Source organism: Trichosurus vulpecula, chromosome 7, assembly GCF_011100635.1.
Source record: "Trichosurus vulpecula isolate mTriVul1 chromosome 7, mTriVul1.pri, whole genome shotgun sequence".
In the NCBI taxonomy this organism is placed as follows: Eukaryota; Metazoa; Chordata; class Mammalia; order Diprotodontia; family Phalangeridae; genus Trichosurus; species Trichosurus vulpecula.
In genome coordinates this window covers 123806167-123824312 of record NC_050579.1, presented here as the reverse complement: position 1 = coordinate 123824312, position 18146 = coordinate 123806167, and the positions used below count along the sequence as shown (strand labels likewise).

At 40.4% G+C, this 18146-nt stretch overlaps 1 protein-coding gene across 1 annotated transcript in view; it reads left to right on the top strand.

Annotated features, from left to right (window-relative positions):
- Nucleotides 1-18146, top strand: part of PDE7B (phosphodiesterase 7B) — a 201968-nt gene that overhangs the window by 172952 nt on the left and 10870 nt on the right. The window contains exons 8-10 of the mRNA XM_036768562.1: nucleotides 2078-2169; nucleotides 5218-5362; nucleotides 10636-10732. Coding sequence (XP_036624457.1) covers nucleotides 2078-2169; nucleotides 5218-5362; nucleotides 10636-10732 — 334 coding nt within the window. The remainder of the gene's footprint in view (nucleotides 1-2077; nucleotides 2170-5217; nucleotides 5363-10635; nucleotides 10733-18146) is intronic.

The window sequence follows — 18146 nt, the reverse complement described above, 5'->3', positions numbered from 1 at the left end:
CAATTCCTGACACATAGTAGGTACTTAATAATCGCTAATTGATTAGTTGGCCATAGGCCTCATCCATCACTCAGTCTTTTCTGCTTGGTAGGAATGGCTAGACAATATTCTTCTCTGGCATAGCCCTGGAGAACCCAAGACCACTGCCGTGTCATAATGAGGCATCATAGAGACCCACATTGCTAATGGCACTAATGTTGTTAATAAAAAGGACTGTCATTTATACAACTATTTCTCATTTTTATCAGACCTATGATGTCATCATTGTAGGGAGCTCCCAGATGAGGAAATTCCCTCCACTAAAGCAGATTGGCACCTGCCTTATAACTTATAGCCTTAGACAGTTGCCTGGGACACTGAGAAATTAAGTGACTCATCCCATCCCACAGCCAATTATGTATCAGAGGCAAGATATGAACCTAAGTCTTCCTAATTCCAAGGCCAGCTCTGTATCCACTATGCCACACTGCCTCTCATGAGACATGTTAGAAAATCTAAACAGGAAAAAACTAACTCTCAGGTTGTAAGTGTGTTTTAAAATCAAAGTCATGAGGTTTACAGGGCAAGGAAAAGGAGCCATGAATATCCAGAGGTGAGGTGCACACATAGCCTACAACTTTAACTTCAAACAAGTTTGTTGTTTTTCAATCATGTCCAACTCTTCATGACTCCTTTTGGGGTTTTCTTGGCAAAGATACCAGAATGGTTTGTCATTTCCTTCTCCAGTTCATTTGACAGATGAGGACACTGAGGCAAACAGGGTTAAAGTGACTTGCCCAGGGTCACACAGCTAGTAAGTGTCTGAGGCCAAATTTGAACTCAGGTCTTCTTGACTCCAGCCAGACCTAAAACTCTATCCACTGCACCACTCAGCTGCCCTAAATTTCTGGTTAAGAATATAAGATTTAAAGCTGGAAGAAAAGTTAAAGGTCAACCAACCCCTTCATTGAAAAAAAACTTTATTCTACCCCTGAATTTTATAGATAAGGAAACTGAGGCCCAGAGGGGCTAAATGACTTGTCCAAAGTCATAGTGATGATAAGTAGCTGAGCCAGGATTAAGCCTAAAACCTCTGGCTTGGACTCTGGGTTCTTTCTGCTACATGGTGTTGCCTTGCTCCAAGGCTGCTCCTGGTGCTGCATCTGAGGGCCAAGTTTAGGCTTGGATATCGTGAACTCTCTCTGTCCTTCAGGGCCAGTCTGGTGGCTCATTATCTGGAGTTATACTAGTCAATACAATTCAACACACACTTATTAAGTGGAGGAGTCAATCAGTCAGCTAAATGCCTACTATGTTCCAGCAACTTTGTACTAAGAGGTACAAAGGAAAACAAAAGATAGTGCTGCTCTCAAGGAGCTCACCTTCTAATTTATGAGGGGAGAAGACAATAACATGCAAACAACTAAATATAGACAAGATATATACAGGAGAAATCAGTGATAAAAAAAAGAAGTGCCCAGCTATGTTTTCCCATCCTCATGGTTTTAATTTCCTTTTTATCCTGCTGCTGAGATACAGCAAGAAGAGTACTGGGATTTGGATTCACAGAATCTGGGTTTGAATACTGTACCCACTGCTGTCACCTGTGTGACCTTAAGCAAGTCACTTGCTGTGGGCTCAGTTTCTCCATCTGTAAAATGAGGTTAGACAAGGCTCATTCCAGTTCCAAAGTGATGATTGGGTCATCCTTAAAAGTTCTCTGTGTCATGCATAGAAACATGAAGAAATGATGAGGTCCAGCCCTCAGCAAATAACCATAATGGCTTCTCTGTTCTCCATTGTGGTCTAAAGGGAGAACGTGGAATTGGCAGATGAAGATGGAAACTAATCTTCTTTCCCTCCTTTCCATGAAGTAGGGGTGGGAATAATGCCACTAAGGCAGTACTTCTGAGAAAAGTCCTTGCATGGTTTTGTGGGGGTTTTGTGTTTGGGGGAGAAGAAGGTTTGACCTATCACAGTGTTACGAAGCCTGGCTATTGCTAAAGAGGAAGTATGGGCCTCACTACAGCCGTGTTCGATGTGAGAGATCAGTATCTGTCCTCTCCCTCATCTCGGCTTTTATTTTCTTCCTCCCTAGAATGAGTCTGTGCTGGAGAATCACCACTGGCGATCTACAATTGGCATGCTCCGAGAATCAAGGCTCCTTGCACATTTGCCAAAGGAAATGACGTAAGTGCCATTGAGATGAAACATACTGATGCAGACACATCAGAGATCAGTCATTCTACTCACTCCAGGGATAGCTAAAGATCCCATGAAATCTGGCAGCCTTCAAGTCAGTTGATCAGTCTTGCCTGAACTTCCATATCAAGTCTGAGGGAGGTACAGAGGTATCAGATACATCAACCCAGAGATGAGGAAGTTTATCTGAAAAGCTATAAAAGACCCATGACTTGCAGGCAGAAAAAGCTTAGAATAATATGTAGCTCTCTACTTTAGCACCCTTCAGAACCACCAAAATTCTGTGCTTTATGTCAGCAAAATGGTTCTCCCTGCACATCTTATATAACAATATAAAGGCATTCTCAAGCTCCAGGTAATAAAGGGTTTTAAAACTAAAAACCAAAACTATAACCTTGAAATTTTAAGTGAAGTATAGATGAGATTATGGGCAGATAGGTGGTACAGTGGATAGGGTTCTGGACCTGGAGTTAGGAAGACTCCTCCTCATAAGTTCAAATCTGGCTTCAGATACTTACTAGCTGTGTGACCCTGGACAAACCACTTAACCCTGCTTGCCTCAGTTTCCTCATCTGTCAAATGAGCTAGAGAAGGAAATGGCAAACCACTCCAGTATCTTTCCCAAGAAAACCCCAAATGGGGTCACAAAGAGTCAGACGCAACTGAACAAAAAAATTAGATTATGTATTTTTGTTGTTTTTGTAGGAGTAAGAATTCACAAGTCTTGGCTAAAGATTAAATTTTTCAAAGGGATTGTACTGGCTCCTGTAAAAACCTCTATGGTTAAATTTTGCACAGAGGACCTTTTAAATAGAAAAGAAGAGTAAATAGAGTCAATAAACATTTATTAAGTGCTTACCATGTTCCAGAGAAGGCAGCTAGATGGCTTAGTAGATAGAACACTGGGCCTGGAGTCAGGAAGACCTATGTTCAAATCCAGCCTCCAACACTTACTAGCTGTGTGGCCCTAGGCAAGTCACTTAACCTCTCTTTGCCTTAATCCACTGGAGAAGAAAATGGCAAATCACTGCAGTATCTTTGCCAAATAAAACCCCATGGAACATTAAGGTACACATTCATGAAGAGTCAGACACAGCTGAACAACAACTTGTGCCAGACACTGTACTAAGTAAGCTCTGGGAATACAAAGGCAAAAGACAGTCCCTGCCCCCAAGGAGTTTGCATTCTCATGGAGGAGACAGCACACTAAAAGGAGCTTTTGTCTGTGTGTCGCCCCAGCTAAATATGCCTTCTTCAAAAGACATCCTTAACTCTGACCCTCTTCCAATAGGTGCCAGCCTTAAGGGAGACTGATAAAGAACATGTGGCTAGTTTTCATAATCCATACCTATACAATATATATAATTCAAAGAACATGCCCTACTGACAAAACGATTATCATCTTAGGACAGTATGTTTTATTTTTTAATTTCCTCAGGTCATGCTGCTTAAATGGCACAGAATAATAGATCGAGTTTTAGAGTCAGAGTAAGGAAGGACCTGAGTTTAAATTCTGCCTCAGACACATGTTAACCTTGGTCAAACTACTTGACCCCACAGCTCCTCATCGATGTGATGAGGGAGTTGAACTAAACGGCCTCTGATGTCTCTCCCAGCTCTAAAGAGCTGATCCATTGATCCCATAGCTGGGGGAGAGTGGAGACTCTTGAACCATCAATTCTGATTAACTTTCTCACCCCCTTGACCCAGTATCACCAATGCAAAGGGCTGGATGAAAGCTTTTGCCTTCCACTTTATCAATCAATTCCAAAGACTGAAAGAAAGGTAAACAACAGAAGTGAACCAATCCTCTAAAGAAAGGAAGGGGAAAGAGGGTAGGAGGAGAGAAAAGAAGAGAATAAATCCAAGGATTGACCAGTTTTGTCCCTATAATCCACATAGTTGTCCTATACTCATATCTTTTTCTTCAGAGGAGTAAGCAGATTACCATGGATTCAAAACAAAAACACGCTTATGGGCCTTTTTTGGCTGAAATGCCTTGAAAGACATCTGGTAGGATAATATATATATAATTGAATGAGATCATGTATGTGGAAGCACATGATAAACTTGACAGATGTAAGCCATCATTATTACTGCTATCGCTGTTGCTTGCTTTCGCTTCTCTTGCAAATCAAGAGTTGAGGAATGCTGCTTTGCATTCAAATCAGTACCTGCCCTGACCCAAATCCCTATGACTCTAAGCCATCCGTGCTCTCCTTCTGGCATGTAATTGGATTTGGTTTTTAGATCTGGGCTTCCTCCACCCACACACACACACACACACACACACACACACACACACACACACACAGATGGTATGAGGCACAAATTATCCCAATCCCATTTACCAGGGTTCTATTCACGTTCTATAGCTGCCACTAACTTGGATACCTCGCCAGATCAAGGTCAGCCCTGACCAGACTGGGAAACAGCCAGGTGGGACGATGGATAGACCACTAGACCTGGACTCCAGAAAACCTTAACTTCAAATCCGATCACAGACATATGCTAGCTGTGCGACCCTGGGCAAGTCTATCTTAGTTTGCTGATCTATAAAACTGGCACACTAATAGCACCCATCGCCCGGTGTTGCTGTGATGATAAAACAAGACAATACTGAAGTGCTTTGCAAACTCTAAAATACCCTATTGTTCCTGTTGTTGAGTCATTTAGTCGTGACCACAGCACACCAATGCTGGGCACGAGGTCATGAGACTTTCTTGGCAAAGATAATGGAGAGATTTGCCATTTTCTTCTCCAGAAATATATATACACACATATAATGTATGTATACATATATATGTGTGTATATGTATATGTACATGTGTATGTGTGTGTATATACATATATGCTAGCTATTATCATTACTAATAATAATGGGTCAGTAAGGAAAAGGGGCATTCCACCGCTATTTGTAATATCTAGAATGAGCTATCAGGGAGGTGGTTGAGAACTGCTGGGTGATGAATCAAGCCCATGTTCAAAAAGATTTCCTCCTGTGTTTGTCTTTTATCTTCTCTCCGGTGGGTGCAGACAGGATATTGAACAAAGACTGGGTTCCCTCATCAAGGCCACTGACATCAACCGGCAGAATGAATTCCTGACCCGCTTGAGAGATCAGCTCAACAATCAGAATCTGAGATTGGAAGATGCTCAGGACCGACATTTTATACTTCAGGTAAAAAAAAAAAAAAAAAAGGAAAATGTTTTCCATATTTGCTTGGGGAAAAAAAAACCCTTAGAGACAGGGACCACAGATTGAGCTGATTAGAGACAGAGTATGTTGAACCCTATGGTCTAGAATTGTGACCTACTTTATTAAAAGACATGAGACACTTGGGGAAAAAGATGTTTTTAAATGTCCCTATAAAGACATGTCTGTGAGTTGGCAGGCTCTCATTTCCCTTGTTTGGAAACTGTTTCACTTGATGTTTCACATAAAATGCCCCTGATGTGCTGCCGCCGGCATGACGTGCGTCATACTTCACATGTGTTGAGAGTAGGGTATCACCAAGGCACCTTGGCAATTTGAAAAGGCTGCTATCTTAACACAAAACAATTTGGTGCACTACAAAAGGGAGAATAGCCTTCTTTTGCTTCAAGCCTTTTTGATCAATCCCTGTTTCAAACTTAGGACAAATTTTTACATTTCACTTAAGCACGGTGTGGTTCCCTGAAAAGAACATGGCCTGAGGTGGCTCTACTCCCAGCTCAGCTACTAGCTTGTATGAGCATTTAAGTCACTTTATTTATCTGGGTCCTAATTTCCTCATCCGTAAAATAAGGGAATTGGACAAGATAATTACAAAGGTCCCTGCCAACACTAATATTTGATGGTTCAATTTTTACTTAACTGTACTTTACCTAATAATAGATAAACTATAAATAATTATTTTGAATTTATTTGAATTGAACCTGTCCATCCCTTCCTGCTTCCACTAAGAACTACAAAGCATCTCAAAAGTAAGACTGCTTTCGTGGTAGCTAATCAAAACCTAATCAGAAACTGAAGGAACAGGGGACTCTAAAGGGCTGGGAAGATGGAGTGAGCCTTCTGTTAACCAGCACGGTCAGAGAATCAGTGATTTGGGGTTCATGGCCTTTCTATCAGAAACGGATTGCCAATTTTCAAAAAATTAGAATGCAATGAAATATCCTTGGCATTAAAATTGAACATCCTTTAATCATTCCTGGATGATTCTGGAAAACACCATAGGATTTTCAAAGAACCCCAACGTCTTCGTTATTGACATCATTAACCACCAATTTCAGGAGGGAGTATGATTTATGAAAAGAGTACTGGCTTTGTAGTCAGGAGACCTGGGTGTGAGTGAATCCCACCTTTGACACGAAATAGCCGTTTTGTTCTTTGCGAATCATTTTTCCCCTCTGAGTTTCCCAGAGTTGCCATAAAGTTCAAATGCAAATTATGCATTTATATAAAGCACTTTGCAAAGTAAAAGTCACTAAAGAAATGTGAGCTATTATTTTACTTACTGGATAAAGAAAAGAGAAGATTATTACTGTTTTCCAGGTCATAACATACTAGATAACAATAGATTTACTATACTATTATTTTAGCCTAGTTAGGAGTATGTTATGGGAGAGGGGAGTCAAGTTGGGAAGTTTACAATTCACATAAGCATCTGCATTCTCCACATTCTCCCACTAAACAGACTAATCACTGGTAATCAGGTAGGCATTTATGGAATAGAAAGGTAGAACTTTGAAAATCTGAGACTGAAAGCAATAAGATGCTCCCTTCGAATTTTGGGACATGTAAAATTTTTAACCAATTTTCCAAGTCTCATCAAACTTTTTCAAACAATTTTTAAATGTTTCTCTAGAGAGTTATGGTAAAAAAAAAAAAGTTTCAATGAAAACTATTGACAGTTTTTCTTTTTTAATTTGCTTGATGATACAGAGTTTGGGTTTTATTGAGCACCAGAGGAAGGGCTTTTAATGGAGGGGCTTTTCCCCGCACCTCAGACTATGTGCACGTATTATTTTACTATTTCCTGTGGCTTATTGTACAGTGATGAAAAGCCTTTTAATAAGCGGCTAAGCTGGAACTGAATATGTGTCCAAAGTCTCCCAAAGAGAAACTCCACCTCTTTTACCTGAGTAGACAGGAACTGCTGGGGGACCCTAGTTAGGGAAGACTCAGACCCTCTCTCTTACTTGGTACTGCTGTTTTTGGCTCCGTCATGTTTATTCTTCCCTGATCTTACGTGACAATATCAGAAACAGAACAGACCAACCAGGTCAGGACTTCATGAGCTTCAAAGGTCAGAAGACCCAGTCTACTGGTAGCTACAGCAATCAAGAATGAATGAAGCCCCATGTGTAGTGCATACATGTTCTAAGCTCACAACTGGAGTAGTAGATCAGATGCCCAGAACTCAGATAGGCTTCATCTATCCCTTAAGATATCCTAGGGAACGATTCTAATGCTATCATTCATGAGCACTAGCTAGTAAGTGTCTGAGCCATATTTGAACTTTGGAAGATGACTAAGATGACTCTATCCACTGCAGTACCTAGCTAAAAGACACTGGCTGTGTTCTAGGTTCAGTGTTCTAGGTAGCTAGCTTTCTAAGACCAGATTGTTGTTTGTTGTTCATCCTTCATTCTTGCAGAGGACCAATGACATCAGGTGGGTGATATCTTGACTTGCAAGTGAATTGGATTTAAGTGCTTTGAAAAATCATCAGCCTCACTCTCTCCTCCAAAGCCATCAGAGTCCAGTGGCAAGACATAGGTCAAGACGGCTGGTGATGACCCCAGATGCAGTGGGAGACCTTTTTCAGCTAAGGTCTTTCCCAGGTCTGTTTAGTTGCAGAACAGGTATCAATCTGCACTGTTAAGGAGAATTTCCTCACCCAACTATATACATACCAATTATATCACATGTACCATCCCTATCAACAAATTGAGGTATTCTTGCCAAAAGTAGGGCCAGTACACACTGACCGCTACCAGGGCCTCAAGCCAATCCCAAGCAGACTATGTTTCAGAAACTCTTCTACCCTTTGCTCTTGCTTCTTCTTGCCCTGCCCCACCTTCCACATACCAGTATGCATATGAGGCCCCCACCTGGCCAGCCTTCCATCCTACCCAAGTCTGAGTTCTAGTATCCAATATCAAAATCACCTCTCCTTCCTCAATCAAGACTGGTCTAGAGTGTCCACAGGTGTCAGAAAGGTTTTGTCTCCTGGTGGAGCCATTGTAATGTAGTAAAAGAGGGGAAAAAAAGTGAATTTGAAGCCAATTTACATTCAAGTCATACTAACTCTGACTTGGCCAAGTCAATTCATCATTCTTGACTTCAGTCCCCTCACCTGAAAAATGAGGGAACTTGAATACTAAGGTCTCTTCCAACTCTAAATCTGTAGTCCTATGATTCCTAGTTGCTAATGCCCTCACCACCTTGGACTTCACGAAGAACTTTGTTTTGCAATTCTCTAAAGCACTTAATATGTAATACTGCATATTATGGTTCTTATTCCCCTATTACACGATCAGTTCTGTGAGGACAGAGAGCATAATTGTATCTTACCCAGTGAGTCAACAAGCATTTATTAAATACCTACTGTGTACCAGGCACTATACCTAGCATGGTGTTGTTTAAACAGTTGGTAATGATTAAAATGTTTGTTGAATGAAATTCACACCAAAGTCTAATGGGTGGCTAGTAGTAATAGTAGTAATAATAGCTTTAAGGTCTGCTGAGTGCTTCACTTATATTATCTCTTTTGATCCTCACAACGACTCTGTGAGGTAAGCGCTATTATTAAACTCATCTTACAAATGGGGAAATTGAGGCTGAGAGAAGTTAGCTGATTTGCTGCTACTCAGCTAGCATCCGGGGCAATCTTTGAACTTGTCTTTCTTACTCCAAGTTGTCCACTCTATTTGTGGCTCCACTTAGTGCCTGCTGGGGTATCTGCATATTAAAAGAGGATCCTGCTAACTCAAATGAATCCCTAATTGGTAGGATGTATGGAGAGGCATTTTCTGGGTAGAAGGAAGAGGGTATCATCCACTGTTCCTTGCTGATGATGGAAGTCTTTTCACCATTTTCTTGACTTGGGACAAATACATGTAAATAGAATTGTTTAACCCCATGACATACATACCTCTCCCCTGCTCTTCTTTGTTTTTCTCATTTATTTACCTCCCACACCTCCAAAATGAGAAGAAAAAGAAAAACCTTATGCCAAACATAATCAAGCAAAACAAATTCCCAGTATTGGCAATGTCCAAAATGGTATGTCTCGTTTTGCACCTTGAGTCCGGAGCTGTGGGTAGTATGCTGCATCATGGGTCCCCCGGAGTGGAGGTTGGTCATTGCATCGATCAGAGTTCCTGAGTCTTACAAAGCTGTTTGTCTTCACGATGTTGTTCTGATTGTCTAAATTGTTCTTCTAATTCTGTTCTCTTTGTATCAGAAATCTGCTGTTTCCTCTATTCATTTCACCATTTTTAAGGAGCAATAATATTCCATTACCCTTATATGCCCTAATTTGTTTAGCAGTTCCCCAAATAGATACCCCTTGGTTTCTAGTTCTTTGCCTCCACAAAAAGATCACAAATATTTTTGTATTTCTGTCACTGCAATGATTAGAATTCTTCAATCTTTCAAGGTGCACCCTAACTCACCCCATCTCAGCAAAAATTAGAAACATTCCATCTTGCATATTGGAAACCCACTTATACTGAACAAACTCCTGTATTTTACTGGAATGTTTGTGGGCAAAACCATTGTCCTGGGAACTCAACATGCCTCTTTGGTTTAGAGAACTCCTGAAAACAGTTGGCACTCCGGCAAACCTGAGGTCAGCCTGCTTTTGCTATTGACCAAATTTTAGCTCAACCACCAGCCTGGCACAAGCTAAGCAGGCCCTATTTCAGCCCCACAAATGAAAACCTAGCCTGGGCCTTCAGGGCTGACTTTCACACACACACACAGAAGCAGGCAGCACAAATCCAAACAAACATAATTAAAGTGATATGTAAGGTCAATCAATGTGACCACTAGGGAAGTGAGGCCCAAGCGTTCTTGCACTGGCTTGGCTCCTGGCCCACTGCATCCTCAGTGCTGGCTGGCAGCCTCCAGGCCCTAGCCTAGTCTAGAGACAGGCTACAGCAGCTTCCTCCCAAACTTTCTCTGTTCAGGCAGCTCCAGCTTCTTGAAATTGGAATCTTCTCTTATTCTCTGCTACAAATGAGAGTTCTGGAAGAATATTTTGTGGCAAATGGTGAACAAGGACAATTTCCTTAAAGAGGCCTGTCAGGAGGGGTAACTTTTTAAAATGGGTGCTGCTGTCTGATGAGGCAGAAAGGGTGCCCAAAGCCTGGCCTTTTGACCCATGATCCATGTGCTTCTAACAGATTGCCTGCTAACAAACTCTGCCTCTGCTCTCTCCCTCCCCACTATTCATTTTTCAGATTTCGCTGAAGTGTGCTGACATTTGCAATCCTTGTAGGATGTGGGAGTTGAGCAAACAGTGGAGTGAAAGGGTCTGTGAGGAGTTCTACAGGCAAGGTGAGTGGTCTGGTAACTGATTTTTTTTTCCTTTCACCTTATGTGGTCAAGGTTTCAAACTGAAAGTGGGTCATCTCACATGGCTATCAGTTTCTGCAATCAGCTCTGGTTACCTTAATCCTCCATTTGAAATCTTTTACAAACTATCCTGATAAAGAAAAAAAGATGAAATAAAGAAGGAAATAGAAGGCAAAAAATAAATATATAAATGAATGAGTGGAGGAGGGAGGAAGGAAGGAAGGAAGAGAAGGAGGGAAGGGAAAGAAGAGGAAGAAAGAAAGAAAAAGAAAAGAAAGAGCACAGGGAGGAGGGAGAGAGGAAGGAAAGAAAAGGAAGAATTCCTATTTTTTCAAAAAGTAGTGGGAGTGAACAGGAGAAATAAGGAGGGGAACACAGGATGGATTGGAAAGCAAGGGAAAGTATTTTATGTGCTCCTGTGATGGTGCACTAAGAGCAAGTGTCAGTCAGGCACAGTTCTGCTTATGCTATTCTGACCTTCATTTTAATGAGCTGTGCTAAACCTAAAAAGTCGTTTAAATGCCTAGGTTGGAGTACAGGGGTGGGAAGGAGGCAGGGAGAGGAGACAGAGAGAGGACAATGTTATCTTCGGTAAATGGAGAGCAACAGACAAGAGGAACAAAAGTAGCCAAACATCTAACCCCTTCCTCTTTTAAGGAATGAAAGATGCTTGCCAAAAAAAAAAAAAAAAACTAGGTTAATCAACTCAAATATGGTTTCAACAATGAGGTAGAAAAGCTCTGACTTATCCAAAAATCAAATGACCCCAAACATTAGGGAAGAAGTTCTAAAGAATTAACCTAATAAGAAGATATAAGAATAGCTGCAGAGTACATTGGCCAGAAAGTCCAGGAACCTGAGTTCAGGGCACAGCTCTGCCATTATTAACTAGCTGTGTGAATTTCTACAAGTCATTAAATTTTCTGTTTCCTCATCTGTAAAACGAGGGGCTTAGACTAGCCTCTTTTGCGATCGGTGATCCTTAAAGAGGTACAGCTAGAAAGTACCTTAGAATCCATTTAGTTCATCACTGTTGATTCTTCATCCATAGATGGGAGAACTTGGGCCTATGAAGGTCAGACAACTCATTGGGCTATGAAGGTCAGATGACCTGTCCAAGGTCACACAGGTAGTAATTGTCAGAGGCTGGCTTTGAATCTAACTCCAAAATTACATACTGCCCTAGCACCAGCTCTCTGGGAGGACAGTAAAGAAGGAACCTTGAAATGAGATGTGATGGATTCCTTTAAATTTATATAGAAAGTTACAGAGTTTGCTTCAGCAGCCAACTATTCTTATGTCTCCTTATTAGGTTAATTCTTTTAAGTTTCTTCCCTAACTGGTAGGATCATTTCATTTTTGTATAAGTCAGAACTTTTCTACCTCATTGTTTAAACCATATTTGAGTTGGTTAACCTGTCACAGCCCTTCTCTGTTAACGATGACAATGTCAAGTTTTATGTGAGTGGGACCCACTCAGGTCCCAATCCAAGAATGAGCTTGAAAGGATTACTACCATAATAACACCATATTCTGGTATAGTTGGGACATCAAATAACAGCAGTAATTCTTTTGGAGGAGAGTTCTTTGAAAGTTGTCTGAGTAATGTCTTCAGTCTTTAAAGACAAGACTACAAAGACACATTTATTCAGCTCACTTAGGACCACCAGACTCTCTCTTTTGCCGTCTTTCTCCTTCAGAACCAATGAAGCTCTTACCACACAAAGTGGAACAGACTTCCCTTGGATTGAGTGGGTTGATAAAAACACAAAATCAGTTCCAGTTGCATGATAATTTATAATCTCTCCACACTGAAAGCAAAACCAAGAGCAAATATGCTGGAGCTGTAGCAAGAATTTAGGTTATTTCTTTAATACTTTAATAGTCTTGACGTTAGTGCAGCAGCTGGTCAGTGAGGAACAAAGAGGTAGCTGACCCTGGCAAGTTCTCTGCTTTGCCTTTCACATTATGACCACTGCTCCTCATGCGTAGTCCTCTCTAACTTTGACACGCCAGACAAGGGCACCTAGGAAGAACCATGCATAGACACTTCATGGTTTTACTTATTTTCAAGAATGTTAATAAAGAGTAGATTATACATTTCAGCATTTTCATTTCCTCAAGTATGTGGTCTGGCCCTCTCCTACCTTTCCAATCTTCTTACACCTTAATCACCCCCAAGTACTTAATGACCAGTGACACTGACCTCCTCACTATTCTTTGAATAAGACACTCCATCTCTCCACTTTAGGCATTTTCACTGGCTGTCTCCCATGCCTGGAATGCTCTCTCATCTCATTTCTCCCTCCTGGCTTCAAGTCACAACTACAAGAAGCTGTTCCCGATCCCTCTTAAATGCTAGTGCTTTTCCCTCTGAGATTATCTCCAATTTTTACTGGCTCTATCTGGTTTATCCCTGAACCTCCATTAGAAAGTGAGCCCCCTGAGGTTAGAGATTGTCTTTTGCCTTTCTTTTTTATCTCTAGCACTTCACACAGTGCCAGACACCTAGAAGGCACTTGATAAATGTATATTGACCAACCGATTTAGTGCCATCCTTAAGAATCAAATATGTTAAAGAGGTTTCTGAGATATTTTTTTTTAATTATAGCAGTTTTTTGGCCTCAGTTAAAAATATCTAAGAAATGGCAATAGCTAGTGTCTATATTTTTATTTTTATCCATTTCCCATTTTTGAGAGTCAACAGTTTGTTTAAATAGGTTGCATTGGAGCTGCCGTAATTGTACATGATGCTTTTTTCATCTTTATTCTTTCTTCTAATTTTACCTTTGCTCTCATCAGTCAGTGATCTGATAGCTGATTTCAAAGTGACTGCCATGCCAATAATCCATCATTTCCTATCTATTAAAATATGCTCAATTTCATTTTTTGTGATATTCACTGTTTACCATAGTCAATACCTTCCAACTCTTTTTTTTAACCATAATAGAGAAGAGTGAGACTTCTGGAAAAATCTACAAGCCTTTGGCCCTTTCATTTCTTAATCTACAACCATATTTTGTGCATATTTTCCTCCATTCTCCTATGCATCCATCTTCATACAGAAGTCACCTATTATCAGTGTATACACTGGTTTGGTTTGAAGAACCTTGTCAAGGTCATTTGAAATTTTCTCTATAAGTTACAGCAATCCCTCTAGAATCAGAGGTCTTGGCCTTCAAATGTTGCTCTAAATGCATCCTACCTTTGAAACCTTGGGCAAGTTATTTAACTTCTCTGGGTCTCTGTTTCCTTATCTGTAAAACAAAAGGTTTAAAATATATAGCCTTTGAGGTCCCTTCTAGATTCTGAATCTATGATCCCATGAATCATTCTTGGTGGGTTCCCTTCTTTATATTTTCGTCATGAGTAATACAAGGCAATATGACCAAGGTCCCAGAAAATGATGTTTCTTGCCTTCAGGTTCATAATAAAACCAATATTGGCAACTTCTATCTTCTCTCTAAGGACAACCCGTGAGTCACTCTTGCATTCAGCTGAAACTTTCTTTAGGAAGAAAATATCTTGAATGTATAAACCATAAAACTGTGAAACAGCTTACTGAGAGAGACTGTAGAATACCTTTCCCTGTGGATTTAATAGTAGGATAGAGAAAAGAGAATTCATTTTAGTAGTTAATCACAAACATTGTTATTTTACAATATTGTGTGTATCCATGGAACCTCCCCATCCCAACAGCAAATTTATTGTGGCTTATAGCACAATCAGCATTAAAATTGCTAATGCAAGCTTACAATGCATCAATAGAAGTTCAGTGACCAGAACCAGAGAGGTAATGGCCTCCATTATGCTCTGCATTGGTCAGACCATACCCAGAATTCTCTGTTCAGTTTTGACTTCCATATTTTAAGAGTGACATAAACTAAAAGTGCTAAAGTAGGAATTGTAGAAACCTGGGAAGGAAGTGACTGTTCTCAGTTTAGAATTCATGACATAAAGAAGAGGAAAGTCAGATGTAGGCTGACATACACCCTAGATTTTGGGAGAGCATTTTTCAAAGAGTTCAAAGACAAGAAGAGTTGCATGGCCTAAAAATTCTACAGGGGAAGTTATCCATGGAGAGATGTGAACTTGTCAAGAATAAAGCCCTAAGAAAAAGAAAATGGAGAGCTACTTAAAGAAACTGGTGTGGATATGCAGGAAATTTATCAGCTGATAGATGTTGAAAAGACATATGAAAGATAAAAGTAAAGACAGCTAATGAAGGAGGCACAGTCCTAGAAGAATAGTGTCAGTAGGGCTACTGTTCACAATGAACTAAGAGCTGGGAAGGAATAATAAGGCAACAAAAATGATGGGGTTCTTGTTTATTTTGCTAAAAGGATAGAAACGAGAATCAAAGAAGTGATCTGAGTGCTGCTTGGGGTGGATGTAACGATGATCACAGACAACAGAAAGAAGAGAGAACTAGTGAAGTCAAATTTTTCTTCAATTTTCTCCACCAAAGAGAATGATTTTTGGACCAGACAGGATAAAATAAAAATAATATGAGGTATAAATAAAGATACAGTAAGAAAGCAACTAGTTGCCATCAATTATTTCAAGTCTCAGGCCAAGGGTATTGAGAAAACAGGAAGATGTGATTGTGCAAAAGTCTTTGAAAGTTTGTAGAAAACAAGAGGAGTAGAGGCCTAGAGAAGAGCAAATGTTTTCCCAATATTCAAGAAAGGGAAGGGGCAAAGTCTTCAAACTATAGGTCAGTAAACTCTCCTTGGAAAAACCCTAGGATATTATTAAAGGGATGGTTTGTGAACATATAGAAGAGGAATGTGATCATAAAGAGGCAGCATATTCTCATTAAGAACAGGCCATGCCAACCTAATGTCCCTTCCTTCTTTAGAAAGATTTACTTGTAATAATCCGAGTAGCCTCTTCATCACACCAAACGAAGACCACCTAGGGAAGCTCAAAAACTCCTGACAAGAGAAGTAGAGTCATGCTGTCAAGAGCACAACCAGCAGTAACAGCCCAAAGCCTTTTTCCAGCTAGCAATAGCAATTAGTCTCCAATTCCCCTGGAGTCTTCCCTTTCTCTACGAGCATGAATCAGCACCCATTCCCAGGTCCAAGCTCCTAGCTCCCTTCCCCCAATGCCTAGTCCTACAGATCCAAATACTCCCTCTGGGGAGGGCTCATGGGGGCCACCCAATTCCACCCTGGACCCCAATGGACCAGACCTGTTTCCACCATCTTCCAGGACTGCCCTTCATATTGTAACTCCCCTCAATAAAGCTGACTTACTTTACTGTCCTGTTTTGAATTCCATATTTCCCTGTACTGGGCATTTGACATTCCAAACTGCCCTAAGTCTCTGTTGTGAAATGCTGGACTGGTATAGATAAGGGGAATGCTATAAACATAGTTTACGTAGATTTTAGCAATATGTTTTAGCAAAGGTCTCATGCTCTTCTTGGAGAATATATTGTGACAGATTAGATGACGGCATGTTCAGGGGGAGAGATATAGAACTGATTGAGTGTCTGGACTCAAAGATCAGTCCTTAATCACCTAATGTCACTTTAGAGAGAGGTCTCTAGACTTGAAGGACCTTGTGTGTTTTAACATTTTTATCAATAACTTGGATAGAAGACACAGATGGAATGATCATCACATCTGCAAATAACAAAAAACCTGAAGAGACAGTATGTTGAGATGATAAGAGTCAAGACCCAAAAATATCTTTACGGGCTAAGTTCTTTGCCACTGGAAATATCCAAGCAGAGCATGAATGGTCACTTGCTAAGTATATCGTACAGCATTAAGGCTTAGGTTAGATAACCTCTGAGGCCACTTCCAACCCCAGGAGCCTATGATAAATTCTATGTGTTCACTTAGAGAGGGTCATTACGCTTTTGAGTAGTTGAGGAAAGTTTCAAACTAAAGCTCAACTTTGAGTGATGGATAAATAGTTCTGCAAAAATGGAAAAAGATGACACAAAGGTAGAAAGGAAGAAGATATGGTCGGGAGACAGCGGGTAAAGTAATATGACTGAAGTTTTCTTGTAGCGTAGTAAGAGAAGAGAAGATCAGAAAGTTAAATTTAACCCAGATTTGGGGGGCCCTTAAAAGCCAAGCCAAGGAGTTTGAAATTAATCTAATTTGTGAGCCATTGAAGAGTTTTGAGTAAAGACATGACTTGTTGACGGTGGTCCTTTGGGAAGATTAATTGGGATAGAATGAAAGGCAATGTGGTATAATGGAAAGAGTTGGATTGACTTGGATTCAGGAAAGACTGGGTGGAAATTATGCTTCATTTACTAGCTGTATGACCTTGGGCCAGTCACTTCTTCATCTTTGAACCTAAGTTTTCTTCTCTGTCAAACAGAGTTGTCACAGGTTGTAAGCAAAGTGCTGTATAAACTTTAAAGTGTTATAGAAATATGAGTGCTATACAGTTATTTGAGCAGAAAAGACTGGAAGCATAGGGCTAAGTTAGAAGGCTCTTGTGATAAGCCAGGTGTGAAGTGATGAGATTTCAGACCAGCATGGTGGCAGATATCATAAAAAAGAACCAGATAGATTTAAGAGATATTGTGAAGGGGAGAGGAAAAAAACAAACAAACAGGCAGGAGGTGGTGGCAGATTATGTGTGGAGATCATGAAGGAAAGGGACCAAAGCTTCAAACACAAATGACTCAGAGGTTGAAGATACAATTGATAAAATAGGGAAGTGAGGAAGGAGAACCAATTTGAGAAGACTTTAATGGGGGAATTGCACACCTTCTGGAAATCTAAGGGTATAATAGGCTAGAGATGAATAATGTGGACTGGACTGGTAAGGGCTAGAAAGTTACAAATGTTGCTTCAGCTTAAGTCCTCCATATTTGAAGACGTTAGCTAGGTGGGTGTGGAATTCAAGGCTCTCCTTCCACCGTCAGAGGTACTATAACAGCTACTTACAATCAATACCGCTCTGTTACAGACTACATTTTGAATGCTAGTCTAATCAAGCCATGTCAAAAATACCTTCAATCTCCCCACATAAGAGGAGGATAGAAGGGAACATGTAGGTACTGTATGCTGTAAGGTCAGCTTCCCATAACAGTTCTCTTTATTCTACCATCTAGTTAACAAAAGGCATTTACCATCCCTATAAAGAGTTGGACCTTTCTATTAAATAAAGCAGACTCCATAAATGGTCATCCATTTAAAGAGACTAACAGATACATGGAGGTAGATTTTGTTAAAATGAGTTATAGTATATTTGCAGAGGAAAGAATTTTTTGTTTGTTTTTTTAAAAAATCGGGCCTCCCCAGGACCTGTTTACTGTCCATTCCTGGCAACCCTCAGATGAAAAGAAAGCTGTTAAGAGCAAATCCATCTTCTGAACTAGTAACTCAAAGACTGACCTTTGACCTTCTTTCCTAGGACATAG